The sequence below is a fragment of the Solanum pennellii genome, chromosome 5 (genome assembly GCF_001406875.1).
Source record: "Solanum pennellii chromosome 5, SPENNV200".
In the NCBI taxonomy this organism is placed as follows: Eukaryota; Viridiplantae; Streptophyta; class Magnoliopsida; order Solanales; family Solanaceae; genus Solanum; species Solanum pennellii.
The window spans coordinates 5512081-5528708 of NC_028641.1; the positions used below are offsets into that span (position 1 = coordinate 5512081).

The 16628-nt window shown below is 35.1% G+C and overlaps 1 protein-coding gene and 1 long non-coding RNA gene across 3 annotated transcripts; both read left to right on the plus strand.

Moving 5' to 3' along the window:
• Positions 1 to 1618: 1618 nt before the first annotated feature.
• LOC114077332 lies at positions 1619 to 3497 on the plus strand. Its single transcript, XM_027917185.1, has 2 exons — positions 1619 to 2717; positions 3233 to 3497. Exons 1-2 carry the CDS (start codon positions 1619 to 1621, stop codon positions 3268 to 3270), a joined length of 1137 nt encoding a protein of 378 aa, XP_027772986.1. The 3' UTR covers positions 3271 to 3497.
• Positions 3498 to 12617: 9120 nt separating this feature from the next.
• Positions 12618 to 16012, plus strand: LOC107019056. 2 transcript variants are annotated; one of them, XR_003578341.1, is made up of 3 exons: positions 12618 to 12842; positions 14775 to 14978; positions 15909 to 16012. It is a non-coding gene; the product is annotated as an uncharacterized LOC107019056 (long non-coding RNA). The 2 variants fall into 2 exon arrangements; XR_001456736.2 differs by lacking the exon at positions 15909 to 16012 and adding an exon at positions 15169 to 15860.
• Positions 16013 to 16628: the final 616 nt, after the last annotated feature.

Sequence of the window (16628 nt, forward strand, 5' to 3'; positions counted from 1 at the left end):
TAAGGGCATATATGAGCCACTTTTATAACGAGGGGTATATCAGCTCCAAATGACAAAGTTGAGGGGCATATCAGACCCTTTTCCCTTTTAAAATTGATGATTTAAAACATTTCAAAATACTTAACATTAAGAGTATAATAAAAATAATTAAACAACAATTAAGTTATTTTTCGAAATTAGAAATCTATGATTTAAAAAATTTAGAAATACTTGTGTGATTGTAAAATCATTAAGAGTATAATAAAAAAATAATAAAACAACAACTAAGTTAGTTTTCAGATTAGAAAATGATACTTTTAAAAGTAAAAACCATATTTTTTTAGTACATAAATAAAAACTAAAAAATATCATATCAAAAGAGATAAAAGAAGAAGTAAGAATATTGTAATTTCAAAGATAAACAATTATAAAAGTGTGACAAGAGTACTAATTGACCATGACATGTTAGTATTTAACTTAGGAAAATGGTCTGATATACCCCTCAACTTTGTCATTTAGAGTTGATATACCCCTCGTTATAAAAGTGGCTCATATATATCCCTACTTGTAAACAAATGGCTCACATATACCCTTTTCCTCTAACGGAAATGAAAAAAAAATTTAATCTAAATTTTTATTATTTCTTTCTAAAAAATATAATCCCATATGAGTAAATTTAATCCTCGTCAAACATCTTTTATTTTTTTTGACTTTTTTTTGTTTTAATGACTAATTTATAATTATTATTTTGATAATCAAATTTATTTATGTTTCACTAATATTCTTGTAATACTTATTGTAGATGACCAATTTTTTTTCGAATACGAAATTAAATTACAATACACACAAAAAAATAGTTTAAATTTTTTTCTTTAAACTAAGGAATGAAAGAAAAAAACAAAATAAGAATAAGAAACTCAAATAATTATAATAAAAGAAGTCAAAAAATAATTTATGTATGAAAAAAATTAAAATATACATTGAATTTTGATAGAAGAATCATATATACTCCTAAATAATTTTTTTAAAAAAAATTAGAAGTAACAAATATAAATATAAAACTAATTTTTAAACTTCCGTTAAATGAAGGGTATATGTGAGCCATTTTGTAATGACGGGGGTATATGTGAGCCGTTTGTATAACAGTAAGGGCATATATGAGTCACTTTTATAACGAAGGGTATATCAGCTCCAAATGACAAAGTTGAGGGGTATATCAGGCCCTTTTCCCTTTAACTTAATTAAAATGTTAAATGTGTAAATTCACTTGATTACAATAGTATTAAAAGAACAAAAAAAGAAGTAAGAATATTACGAGTTCCAAAGATTAGCGGTTACAAAAATGTCACAAGAGTACAAACTGATTATGATGCATTAATTGTAGAAAATACCCATACTTAGCAAAATAATTATAGGAACAGAATAGACTAATTATGTTAGTAATATATTCTGTATAATCTTTTTCCTTATCTGGTTCCGTATCTCTTTCCATCTTACCTGTATAAATGTAATAGTTATTTCACAAAAGTAATACACAGAAAATTAATCAAAAACTATTCTCCTTGTTTACGTATTTTATCATGGTATCAGAGCCATAAGGTCGATCTTCGACGGTTGTTCGTACTCATCATCTACCGAAATGGAAGACCCATCGGAAAACCCACCAGAAAATCCAAACCAGCTTATTTCTATGGAACATATGCAACAACTGTTTCAAATGTTCCAAACACTCAACAAAAGCTCAACCAACATCGAACCAGTGACTTCACAAACAGTGCGAGTCGCGGAAAAATTGAACTTCACCAACTACACCAAATGGTGTAAACTGATGCAGATAGCAATTGGTGGTCGGGGAAGACTCAATCACATCATCGTCAATCCCATTTCACCAGACGATCCAGAATACCAGCAATGGGCTCAAAAAGATTCGATGGTCATTTCATGGATCATCGAGAATATTGACGGAGACCTCGTGAATCAATTCTTGGACTACAAAACTGCCCGAGATTTATGGAAAGGCATCGAAACTCTACTCAGTAGCGGCAGAGATGAACTGCAGATCTATGATCTGAACACAAAGGCAACATCTATGAAACAAGGGATAGACACGATAGAGGTCTATTTCAGTAAATTGAATACCCTATGGAAAGAAATCGATAGACGAATGCCGAACCCAATGAAATGCGCAGAAGACATCACACTGTTCAACTCATTTATACAACGACAAAGGCTGTACCAGTTTTTGGCCGGTGTAAATGATTCACTTGACAAAGAAAAGCGAGACATCCTAAATCTAGATCCCCTTCCAACCATTGATGCCGCATATGCCACCATCAGACGAGAAATTGCTCGTCGTGGCATAATGACCGGCAACTCATCACTGGAACGAGGTCCCTCAGAGATCGGAAGTGGTCTTGTCACTCAACGCCGGTCAGATTCTTCATTTAGCCGGTCAGATTCATCATTCCGGCGAGAGGACAAAACTCACCTCAAATGCAGCCACTGCGGAGGAACCAAACACACCAAGGAAGGATGCTTTAAGCTCATCGGCTACCCAGAATGGTGGGAAGATCTGAGACAGCGTAAAGCCGCCACCAAGGTAACAAAGACCGGCGGCAAGGCTAACGCCGCCATCGGAGAAGGAGAACCGACCAGCGAGGCTTCGTCAACCACTGTCACCAACAGGCGAGCGGGTACCGGCGAGGCTTCGTCGACCAGCGTTACCGACAGGAGAACAGGTATGAGTGGCAAAGATGGGTTCACCAAAATTTCCGGTGAACCATGGATGGAGACAGAGGAAGCGACGGGAAGGAGAAGAGAGAAAATTCTAGAGGAGCCGTCCTCTAGAAATGAAAGTGAGGGAAAACAAGAGGCCCTAAAAAAATCTGACCCTTTAGCCCTTGAGCCCAAAAAATCAGAAGCCCAATTATATAAAAAACCCAAGGAAAAACAAAGTGTGGGTCTCATGTGCAATAAGTCCAATTGGATTTTTGACTGTGGGGCCACGGACACTATGTCATACGATCCAACCGATTTTCTCTCCTCCACATCAACTACCCGTACTAAGATTCAAACTGCAAATGGGGAGTTTATTCCAATTACTCAAGCCGGAGATGTGGATATTACATCAGAAATCCATTTAAAAAATTGTCTTTTAATTCCAAGTCTTACCCACAAACTTTTATCTGTCAGTCAATTAACCAAGGAACTAAACTGTACAATTCTAATGACTTCCTCTGATTGTATTGTACAGGATGCTCAGACGGGGCGGATCATTGGTCGTGGTATTGAAAGAGGAGGTCTATACTATGTGAACGAGGTGACTCAACAGGGTAACGCTTTGCTTGCTCAAGGGTCGCCGGAATATCAGATCTGGATGTGGCACCGACGGCTAGGTCATCCGTCTTTAAGTTATCTTAAACGATTATTTCCCTCTTTTAAGGACATTGATTTTGTTTTGGACTGTGAAGCATGTGTACTTGCAAAAAGTCATAAACATTCTTATTCTCCCAGTTCAACTCATGTTTCTAAGCCATTTACCCTAATTCATTCTGATGTCTGGGGTCCTGCACCTGAATTTGCCTTTTATAAATATTCCTATTTTGTTTTGTTTGTGGATGATTGCACCCGTATGAGTTGGGTTTATTTTCTAAAAAATAAATCTGAAGTATATGATGTGTTTATAAATTTCTACAACATGATCTGTACCCAATTTGCTGCCCAACCTCAAATTCTTCGATCTGATAACGGAGGAGAATACATAAACTTAGATATGAAACAGTTCATTTCTGATCATGGCCTCATTCACCAGACTACCTGTCCGGACACTCCTCAACAAAACGGGATAGCTGAACGGAAAAACCGAACCCTTCTTGAGATTACTAGAGCCATTATGTTAGAATCCCATGTCCCTGTCCATTTTTGGCCAGAGGCCATTGCCACAGCCACATATCTAACCAACCGACTACCTACCAAACCTCTTGCATACCAAACTCCTCTTGACACTCTTTCTTCCCATGTGTCCATCCCTTCCTATCATTCTCTACCTCCACGGGTGTTCGGATGTGTTGTCTATGTTCATCTCCCAAAAAGAATCAGAAATAAACTTGAACCACGAGCCATCAAATGTGTTTTTATTGGGTATGGGGTTACTCAAAAAGGGTACCGATGCTATGATCCCATTCAAAACAAAATCTACACCAGCCTTGACTGCGAGTTTTTTGAACACTCCTATTACTATACCCAGCCTGGTCCTCAGGGGGAGACTACGAATGATGACCTTAGCTGGTTAATATATCCAGAAATGATGGACCTTGATCCTCCAACGCAAGTAAGCAATACCACCGACGTCAACTCTGAAACATCTGTATCAGCTCCCTCTCCTCAAACCACTCCAATGACAACCACTGAGCACCCTGAGTCAACATCAGTTGAGGTAAATTCTGAATTGTGTACTGTTCCTACTGACTCTGTGTCTAGTGATAATTGTCAAAACAGATATGAGCTTCCTCACAGAAGCACGAGAGGTGTTCCTCCCAAAAGGTATGACCCGGAATATGAAGATCAACGGTCCAGATACCCCATAGAAAGAATCAGCAATGAAAACTTGTCCAACACAGCTGTTGCCTTCACTACCTCCCTGTACTCAACAAACATTCCCAGAACCGTGGAAGAAGCTTTTGAAGATGAGAAGTGGAGACAAGCCATGGAAAATGAATATGTTGCCTTGGAAAAGAATCACACATGGGAAAAATGTATTCTACCCAAAGGGAAGAAGAAGGTAGGGTGTAGATGGGTATTCTCCATTAAGCACCGGGCAGATGGAACCATTGAAAGGTACAAGGCAAGATTGGTGGCCAAGGGTTACACTCAGACCTTTGGGATCGACTATTCAGAGACTTTTTCCCCAGTAGCCAAGATAGACACAATACGGGTATTGTTCTCTGTAGCAGCAAACAAAGATTGGCCCTTGTATCAGTTCGATGTTAAAAATGCCTTCCTCCATGGAAGCATTGAAGAAGAAGTCTATATGGAACCCCCTCCAGGATATTCTCATGACTTTAAAGATGGAGAAGGATGTAAATTGAAGAAAGCCCTGTATGGCTTAAAGCAGTCTCCAAGAGCTTGGTTTGGAAGGTTCACTAAGGCTATGAAGAAATTTGGGTACAGACAGAGTAATTCTGATCATACTTTATTCATAAAAGGGGCAAATCAGAAAATCACCTGTCTAATTATATATGTAGATGATATGATCATCACCGGAAATGATGAAGAAGAAATTGTTACCTTAAAGGGGAAGTTGTTTCAGGAATTTGAGATGAAAGATCTAGGAAACTTAAAGTACTTTCTTGGTATAGAAGTCTTAAGATCCACGCAAGGGATCTTTATTCACCAACGAAAGTATATTCTTGATCTTTTAACTGAAACAGGAATGTTAGGGAGTAAACCGGCTGACACTCCAATTATAGCAAATCATGGTCTTCAGGTCATAGAAGGGGCAAAGGCAACTGACAAAGAACAATATCAGAAGATTGTTGGGAAACTCATTTATCTAGCCCACACAAGACCAGATATTGCATATGCAGTGGGGATAGTGAGTAGATTCATGCATCTACCCCAAATACATCACATGACAGCAGTAATGAGGATTCTGAGATATCTAAAGGGTACAAGCAGCACCGGGATCTACTTCGGGAAAAATGATAGCCTCGATATAACTGCCTACACCGATGCAGATTGGGCCGGAGACCGAGATGAAAGGAAATCCACTTCTGGATACTTCACCTTGGTAGGAGGGAATCTGGTCACTTGGAGAAGCAAGAAGCAAAAGGTTGTAGCCCTGTCAAGTGCGGAAGCTGAATTCAGAGGAATTGTGAAAGGAATAACTGAAATCCTATGGATTAGGAAACTGCTAAATGAACTCGGTTTTCCTCAGAAAACAGCCTGCAAGTTATTTTGCGACAACAAAGCAGCAATAAGTATTTCTGGAAATCCTGTCCAACATGACAGAACAAAACATGTTGAGGTTGATCGACACTTCATCAAAGACAAGTTAGAAGACAAGGTTATCAAACTTCCATTTGTTCGATCAAAAGATCAACTGGCAGACATCCTAACCAAGGCTGCTAGTACTGAAGCTTTCAGCAATGTCTTGCGCAAGTTGAGCATTGGAAATCCGAGTGCACAACTTGAGGGGGAGTGTAGAAAATACCCATACTTAGCAAAATAATTATAGGAACAGAATAGACTAATTATGTTAGTAATATATTCTGTATAATCTTTTTCCTTATCTGGTTCCGTATCTCTTTCCATCTTACCTGTATAAATGTAATAGTTATTTCACAAAAGTAATACACAGAAAATTAATCAAAAACTATTCTCCTTGTTTACGTATTTTATCATTAATATTTAACTTAATTTAAAATACAAAAATTATAAAATCACTTGATTACAAAAGTGTCGCAAAAGTTCAAATTCATCACGACACGTATAGTTTTTGTGCAGCCCTCACAAAGTTTCTACGGCCAGTGGACGACCAAAACCACCACATATGCCATCTATGCGGATTCCAATACACTTAACCTATAAAGCACCAAAGTCATGATGAAGTTGAATGTCGTTTGATTTCGAAAGAAATCAAAATAATAAACAAATTGATGATACCATTGAAGCTACTTCAAAAAGTACTAGCGACAGTGAAAATATTAAGGTGATGCGAGGGATATACTACATAATAAAAAAAGGGTGGTAGATGTCGATCAAAGTAAACCTACTACTTTAGATCGACAATTGGTTATTGCCACTTCTAAGCAAAACCAGACTCAATGAATATTGATACAGGGGAAACACTAAGAATTGGGGTTGATGCATTGCGAATTGCTTCAGGACAAAACTAATTGATACAATTAATGTCGAAGATTTGAAAATTTTGGGCACTATGTTTTGCAAGATATTAGTAATGTCTTAAGAGACTTATTATCTTCGAATAACTTTGATATTATATTGAAGGCTTCTGGAAAAGTTGGTAATATTATAACTCCAACATTATACCTTTCTAATTTTGAGGTAGTTAAGAGTATTTTAGAAAATCAGGATATCATGATACTCAAATTCAATCCAGGGATTAAGACACTTATAAGATCTTTTTCTCCATCTTTAGAGTCTCTTGGTGAATCTACACAACTAATAAAATCAATCGAGAAGAAAAACGATTTGATCCAAGAAGAACAGATTTTACCACTTTCTATAAATAACAAATTAAACCAGAAGTTCCCGTATTTGTGTCTAAATGTGTGATTGCAAAGAAGAATGAATCAAGGTCTTAGTGTCGATACAATTGATTTGGACGAGGTTCTCTTGATTAAAAAAAGGAAAAGCTGGGCATATGTTTTGATAGATTGGCTAGGGAAGATGATATATCACCTATATGCAATAAAAAAAGTGGAAGCAAAAAAGCAAAAAGAAGACACATGAAAGGCAGCATAGTTGGGACGGTAAAGTGACTGAGGAGTTTGTTTCAAGGTACCTACCGATGCGACATGCAAAGCAGAACTGTATGACGGTATCAATAGGTTCAACAAGATCTAATAATTTGATAAAGAATGTATGAATTATCAAGTGTTGTTAGATAAATTTGAAGAAGAAGATAAGAAAAAAAAAAATTCAAGTTACTTTTGATGGACAATCAATCTTCTTTAATTCATATTTTTGTAACAGAAAGTTTGAGACTGATAATTCAACCTTCTTCTTGATTGTCATATTTTTACATTATTTATGCATCCTCTTTTGTAATATCATCATAGAGTGTATTACAAACTCTATGGTGATTAGAAAATACTTAATTCTTTCTAACTTTTATTTTCTTCATGTTTGTTAGCTAGTAGAAATTAGGTACTTCATTAGGTTAATAAGGTACGCGTAGCCCCATTGTCTATACTTATCGCTATTGATTTTTTTATTTTTAATTAAAGACGACTAGAGACTCTGTCTGGTGATGAAATTAGAGGGAAAATAATAATTAAACCTTAATCATATTTATTGTCGCTTTGTTGGACTCAAATTGAATGTCTGCATAAACATCATAATCTTAATTAAGAAAGGAATAAAAGAGGCCTAACTAAGAAATGACCAATTTGTTTTTGAGGAATTAAAAAGGGGTTACTTTTTAAACCCCCACCCACCCACACAATTAAACATGAATATCATCCTTTTTAAAAGGAGAAATTAAAAAAATAATTAGAAAAATAAAGTCAATAACTAATTTTAGAAAGATAGCACACCATGGGCCTCATTCAATTATGTGAGAATTTATATTATTACATAGAATAGAGTATAAGATAAGAATACATTATTAATAATATGGGTGACTGAACATTTAAAGAAAAAAACAAGCTCGTTTAGAATAATTAATTTAAGTAATATATCTTCTTTACTAATGTTCACCCAATAACATAAATAATCATATATTATTCCATATATAACCATTTTTAACTGAATACAGGAGGAAACCTTACTATCCTCTATAACCATTTCAAATTGAATGTTGAAGTTCGATCTCACAAAGAAAGTACTTACTGAAATATTATTTTAATTTCTCTAAGTTATTTTAATTTGTGAGGCTTATAACAAACGAACAATAAAAGTTCAATTCATCTTATACAAATATGAAGATCGAGAGTAACTCTAATAACTAGCCACAGTATTGAATAGTAATAGAGAACAATACACACTGAGTAACAAGGAGGCAAAACAATTATATTTCTACTAAAGGGGAAAACTCATGCATCTTTACTATGCAAGGAATTGTTTGTTGTTGGAAACTCTGTATATACAATTTCACTCAACTATATCAAAATCTTCTTTCTTTTTTTGTACATCAACAAATTGAAGTCTGTTGGTTGTATATGCTAACTTGCTTTGTTATGTCAAGCTATATTCTGTGCTTAAAAGGGCCTTTAACCTACTATTTGCAATGAAGGGGAAGCCGTAGTAACCTTCTTGGTCACGAACATCATCCAGAAAGTTGTGATATTCCAACTGAGTCATTTCTTTGCTGGATGCTGGATCAAACTTGCATCTGAAAAAGCTGCACGACACATATTGACATGTAAGAAATTACAGCAGGGATCTTTGCACCTAAATCCATTAGTCAGATATCTTGAGTTTCGATAGCTAAGAAGTTTCTAGTCTACTCAAAACAGAATGATCGTTGTCAATCTGGAAAATATGATTTTCATTGTCAAAATAGATGGAATAACCTTCAATTTTTCAGTTGTGATAACCATCTTTTCTATGATTTAAATAGGTTGATCTTTGTAAAGTAAATTGAAATTTATCTTTCTTTATTCGACAAAATTCAAATAGAAGAGAGCAAACATCATAATAGCCTTTCCTCTCTTTCGCTTAAAGAGAGGTCCCTGAGAAGTTTCATGACCAGATCACATCAGTTTAATTAGTTCTATACAAGCATTGCTCTTCAATATCTTTTTACCAAGAAGCATGTTTAATTAGTTCTATGAAAGATAAAACAATTAGTAAGAATGGAAATCAAATTCTTATGTTACAACTTACAAGAAAGACAAAAAACCTTGCAAGAGTTAACTAACCTTCCGTCCCAGCCGAGAATTATAAGTGTATTATTTTCGTTGCCAAATGTAACAATGTATTGAGAAACACCGGGCAGTCGGAATTGAGCCACAGACCATTCTGAGCTAAAATACTTGGGAAGAGCTGCAAGAATTAAGCACGAATTCAAGAACCACCTCCGTACTCTCACCTTTAATAGTTCATCACTTAAATCATAGAAAGAAGTAGCATCAGTGTGTGTGCTATTAACTATGAAAAGTCCCCAAGGTATATTCTTCAGGCAAAATCACAGAGGTGGAAACAGAAATTATAGACTGTAATTTGTGCATATCACATTGTCCAAAGAGAACATTTTCCATGACAAAAAAGTACAGCTGAATCAAATAAGCCAGTTGACAGGAAGTCTCCATCAACCATGACAAGTTAATGAACCAGCCGCTTATGACTCATCACGACAAACAAGAAAGCAAGTAAAAAAATAGAATTCACTAATCACATATATTATGGAGTCAACATATAACACTGATTATAAACCACACAATGTTGAAAGACCCACAGTATACATGACTCACTCCGAGAGCTTTTTAACTATGTGAAACAGTTCGTCAAATAAACCCTTCTAGAATATTCTGTGGCTTGATAAATAGACAGAGAAGAAAATGTAGCATGTAGATGCAAGGTGTCCTTTCAAGAAACAAAAGTTTGCTCTCTATGGTAGTAAATTAAAATTCCCGCATGGAGTAGAATAATTTCTCTATTTAAATAGATGCCTCAAAATCAGCAAATGAAGGTCACGTTCTTAGGGAAGAGATAAAAATAAGATGCAAGATTTTTTATTTCTTAACAAGGATTTGTAACTATATCTTATTGAGCACGAATGGAAACCTTAAATCTGCTTTAGAGATACCTCTGATGAAGGAGAATGAACTAGAGGCTGCCACAGGATCACGGGAGTTGAAAGAACAATTTGACTTGTCAGTACTAGAAAATATAATTTGGATGATCAGCCAGTTGGCATCATGCTGAATCATCGTAAACCACATAAACAGACAAGATCAGCCAGCTGTTGGGACTGAAGCAAGACCAGAGGTTGTAACCCATATAGTGAATGATGAGGGATGGAAACAGCTACCAGCAAACACCTTGTTGGCACCAGTCAAGAGAGAGCCCAAGGTGATTTTAGTAATTGCTTTAGTCCACTGCAGGAGACTACTTTCCAGCAGGTATTTCAAGCTGCAATGGACGTACGTGGTAGAAAGGGGGCAGAATAGCAGACACGGAGGGGACAAGACTCCTGATTCACCCTTATCGAAAACTCAATGATAGTATCCTCCTGGAATGTAAGGGGCTTCAATAAGCAGTTCAAACACAAAGAGCTGCCTTGAGTAATAAAGATAGTCTTAGCTATAACCAAACATCGAGTCACAAAGAAAAAGGCTCCCGGCATAGCGAAGAAAGTCTTTCCCCAATGGAGCTGGTATGGATCAAATGAAAAAGGTCACTGGTGCACTGTTCTGTTCATCAAAGAAAAGGGGATATAAGTCATGCATCTTTACTATACAAGGAATTGTTTGTTGTTGGAAACTCTGGATATACATTTTCACTCAACTATATCAAAATTTTCTTTCTTTTTTTGTACATCAACAAATTGAAGTCTGTTGGTTGTATATGCTAACTTGCTATGTTATGTCAAGTTATATTCTGTGCTTAAAAGAGCCTTTAACCTACTATTTGCAATGAAGGGGAAGCCATAGTAACCTTCTTGGTCACGAACATCATCCATACTTTCAATTACAAGGTTCTTCAGGATCCAGAAAGTTGTGATATTCCAACTGAGTCATTTCTTTGCTGGATGCTGGATCAAACTTGCATCTGAAAAAAGCTGCACGACACATATTGACATGTAAGAAATTACAGCAGCGATCTTCGCACCTAAATCCATTAGTCAGATATCTTGAGTTTCGATAGCTAAGAAGTTTCTAGTCTACTCAAAACATAATGATCGTTGTCAATCTGGAAAATATGATTTTCATTGTCAAAATAGATGGAATAACCTTCAATTTTTCAGTTGTGGTAACCATCTTTTCTATGATTTAAATAGGTTGATCTTTGTAAAGTAAATTGAAATTTATCTTTCAGTGCACTGTTCTATTCATCAAAGAAACGGGGATATAAGTTTCATGTTCACTGCAGTCTATGGATAGAATTGACATGTGCAACTGCACCCACCAATCAACAACCATGGTTGATAATGGGTGATTTCAACGCTGTTCTAAATCTAGACGATAGGTTGGGGAGCCAAATAAAGGATGCTGAGGTGAAGGAGGGAACTTACTGGATTGTCCGTGCTTAAGACTGTTGGAAGGTTATATACCTGGACAAATTCTCATGTTCATGGCAGAATTGACAGGGCCGTTGTGAACCCTTCTTGGATGACTCTATGGCCACATCTGCAAGTCCCACACTTGTCTGATCATGTCCTTCCAATGTACATTAATAATCAAGTTTCTTTAATAGCAAACACTTTGAGATAATTAGTTTTATAAAATTTCCAAGTTATTTTAAAATAGTTTTGCCACTTTTTATGATTTTGAAAATTATGTGTATGTTTCTTATATAATTATGTGTATAATTAATTAGTATATATAGTAAATTATATTTTCAAATTAATTAGTTCATACTTACTCTCTCTATTCCATATTAACTTAAGTTTTGAGGTAGCTTTGAGGTGTTCATTTTTACTATTATTAATTATTATAAAAAAATAAATATTAATTATAATAATTAATTCCGATTCTAATTTAAAAGAGTAAAATTGAAAGAGTATTTTAAAAGAAAATTAAAAATTTAAGTTAATTTAGAAAATGAAAAAAAGCTCAAAACTTAAGTTAATATAGGTGGGGGAAGTATTTTATTTCATTAAAATAAAAAACCTTGGAATTTTATAAATTTGATTATATACGTTAAGAGTCTTCGTTTATTTTGATATTTTTCATTTCAATTTCAAATACAAATAACGGCTCTTTTCATTTCAATACAAATACAATAGTTTGTTCTCTTATTTCTTCACTATCATACTCTTCCACAGTAGTAATGAAATTAGGCGATGAAGATGGGTTCAATTTTGCTTCATCTTCGATCAAACAAAACTACTTTTTTTTGTGGGTGTATGCAGCAAGAAAATGGCGAAATGATGGTGGCGAGAATAAAATTGGCAAATGAGTTGAGATATTCCTATGCTTCTTGAATCAATTTTCGTATGCCTCTGCTAGTTTCAGGTACTTTTTCCCATTTTCGTCTGATTTAGGTTGGGGTTTTAGTTGATTTGATTGAATAATTTACTTTTTTCCATTTTCATTTGATTTAGGGTTGGGGGTTTAGTTGATTGATCGAATAATTTATATGTAACCTCGAAATTAACTTGTAGGAATAGGGGATTTGGTGTATCAGACATGGGTAATAGATCACTCTCCTGTTACTTCTTAGAATTAGCAATGAAGCATACAATTTTGTTTTGCTGAAACCATTCTTCTTGTACTTTGATGAATTCTAGTAATTCAATTGAGATGAAACAAACAACATCAATTCAATGAATAAAGTGATGTTTTGGTGAATACTTATGGCCAAATTGAATTACATTTCTGTATTGTTTTTGAATAACACATGGGAATGGAATGGATCCTAAGAATAGTGGAGTAGGAAAGGTAGTATATGTTACAGGGGAATCAGGTTTCATAGCTTCATGGATGGTCAAGTTGTTGCTATTGTTCGCAATCTCATTCACTGCTCTTCCGCTCCTGTTTGTGTTTGTTTTGAATTTCTGTTGAACTAATATTTTGTGTATCACCATGAGTTTGGATCCTATACAACCTTGTTTAATTATTTATGATCTCTAGGTTGACTACAAGATCATTTTGAAACTAGCTTAGTAATACAAGACTCATGAATTGTTTCATCATACATTATATATTACGGAAATATCTAGAATTTAAGACGTACTCGCCAAGGTGGGAAAGGAGAGGACAGAACATGTAGCTCAGGGGGACAGGGGCTTGCTGTACAAATCCCAATGCCGGACCCGAGCCTCGCACCACAAGGTGCAGTACCTCGCGCTGCATCTGATGTTAGACCCTATATTTGTATTATGTATTTTAATTTGTGAATCCCTAACAAAATTGATTAGAATCCCAAAATCTTAATATTGGCTTCGCCTCTGCTCCAAAGTACTCTCTATCTAGTACACAATCAAAAAATGATAACTAGTGAAAATAGGCAAATAAGAAGTAAAACTTTTTGAAAATTGTGAAGAAAGATACTGAAGGCAAACCTGCGTTTAGTTTTCTCAATAGTGGCATTGATAGCAAGTGCAGGGGCGCTATCAGGTGCATAAAGTTTCAAAGAATTTTGAAGCTTCTTGATCTGTTGCTTCTCCCTTTTAGCAAACTGTTTTGAGTCCTTGCAAGGTGTAAGCCCTTAGATATCAGCAGAAGCTGGAAGAACTGGTGCTGACAAAATAATTGAAGACAAAGCAAGTGCTGCAGAGAATGCCTTTAATGAAGAAGAACTTTCCTCTGTTGAATTAGAAACAGGGGTTTGGTTTGAAGAACACACAATGGCTGAAGTTCTTTGTTTTGTGGTAAATTTCCATCGCAGGCAGCTTCATAGAGGCAGAGGTTTTGAAAATTGATATTAATATTTCATTGCATATGGGGGCTAGATTTTAGTTTGGTGGAATATTATGAACGATTATGATTTGAATCTTAAATTTTCATGCTTTCACTTAGAGAGATATTTGAATGGCATGATCTGTTATCCAAATATAGAATCTATACATATCATTTGCTTATTCAATTTGTCGTTATATCCATGTTGATTTGACACTAAAATCTTTATGTCTCAACCATTCACCAAAGTCTGTCTATTTTATTATTACCTTCTAGAGTCAACATTTTGTCCACAATATATTTTGCTATATCTAAAAGATCATTTTGTGACTAGCTTAGTGATACAAGACTCATGAATCTTTTCATCAATTTTACATTATTAATATTAAGGAAATGTCTAGAATTTAAGACGTATGCGCCTAGTTGGGAAAGGGAAGGACAGAACATGTAGCCTAGTGGAGCGAAATTTTATGTTTGGTTCAATTATGAAAGTATTCGGCCTAATTCCCCCCTATAAATACCCTTGTCATCTTCACTGTGAAATAGGGATTTGAACCATCGAAAAAGGCAGAATTCTTCTTCGAGAAATAGGGGTCTTGGAGAGCATTTCAAGTTTAAGAATTTTTTAGAGGAAAACACCCTCTTCTTTTGATGTTTCCGAGCCATTGGCACATCGTAGTTCGTCGGAGCAGATCTTCTGTGGGTGAGAAGTCTTCAAGCTGGTTGTTTCAGTTTGCTGCACAAAAAGAGGTAAATCCCTTCTTTCTTCAGTATTTCGATATATAAATATGTAGAACTTTGTTTAAAAGTTCTGTTTTTTATTAGATGCGGCTGTTTTTCCTTTAGGTGTTGTTGATGTAAGTTAAACATGTGTATTGCTTATGTTGCTGATTGCTACTTATTATGCTTCTAGTTTAAAAATGTCTTTTCATGTGGACAGGTTGAAAGTTGAAGGTTTGACCTCTTTGATCCCACTGTTGGTTGCTGCTCAATTGGAATGTTTGAATGTCGTACTGATCTCCTCCCTCACTCAGAATGATTTAGTCTCAGCCTCTCTTTGTTCCTTCCCCTAAATTTCTGAAGTGTCATCTTGTTTTCTTTAGTTGAGAGTTATTCGTGGAATGATAAATGATTAAGAGGGTGCTCGTGGTTATAAGTTTTAAGCTTTAAATGTGTTGTGTTGTTTCTTTTGTTGTTAGCTTTATAATCAATTTTTGTATGTATCCAATTTAAATTTTGTTTCATTACTGCCTATGGCTGAAACCTTGCTGCTCCTGTATCTTTTTTTTTAGTCTCTGTTTTCCACTGAGGTTTGGTTCAAATTAGTCAGTGATCCCTCATTAAGACATTTTTAATGTGTTTGAAAGATGACATAATGCTTTCATTTTTAATAAGAAGACCACCATATGCCCTTTTCTTGTTACTATCTTGTTGTTTTACAATGTTTATTTTTGGGTGCTGATTTTGCTCAATTTTGCATCTCTAGAAATTTCATCAGCCTTGAATTAGATTGGAGTAATGAGAAAGCATTTCCTGTCTAGCTAACTTATTAGCATACATTTGCATTCACAATGTGCCATATTTAGCTCTCTTATTCTTATGTGGTTAGTGTTTGGGCATTGCTGTAGTTTTTTTTTTTTTTGCCTTCCATGGTGTTAACATCCATATATACATCTGCAGGTGTTTCATAGGTTGAAATGGCTCCATAAAAGCTTATAAGAACTTATGATGTCTATTTAACATTTGCAATCTCATAAGAATTCCTATGTGTTGATATTCCAAAAGGTAACTTTCATCATATCATCTAGCAACTTTTTTTATGTTCCCTCTTTCTGGCACAAGTTTTGCAGGTTATTGATTTTCTAAGCTTGTCTGTTTTTTCGCTTTTTTAACAGATTTATATATACATGAATGCTACCTTTTGCATATAACATTGTATACAAGCATTGTTAGGCCAATATTTGTTAGTGGATAATATTAATTTAATTAATAAATCTTATTGAATATAAAAGAAAATATCGCTAATCCCTTTCTTTGTTACATTTTTTTGTTCGAGTCAACCTTGTCAAAATCAAAGCTAACATACAGGTGGAAGGAGCAGATATACGACCAATATATACTGTTATACAATGTTACTCTCTCTCTCTCTCTCTCTCTCCCTCTCTCTCTCTCTCTCTATCTATCTATCTATCTATCTATCTCTCAATAGTTGGATTGTATTTAGTTATTTTTGTTTTGGTTAATTCTAACTAGATTAATTTAATTAAATGAAAAACTCCAGACTCTGAATAGTTTACTGAAATTTTTTGGTATATGAATTTTGTTTTAATAAACTTTTTTAAGGGCGAGGCGGGGGACCACAAGGCACAATACCTCGAGGTCTCGGGGAGGGGGGGGGGG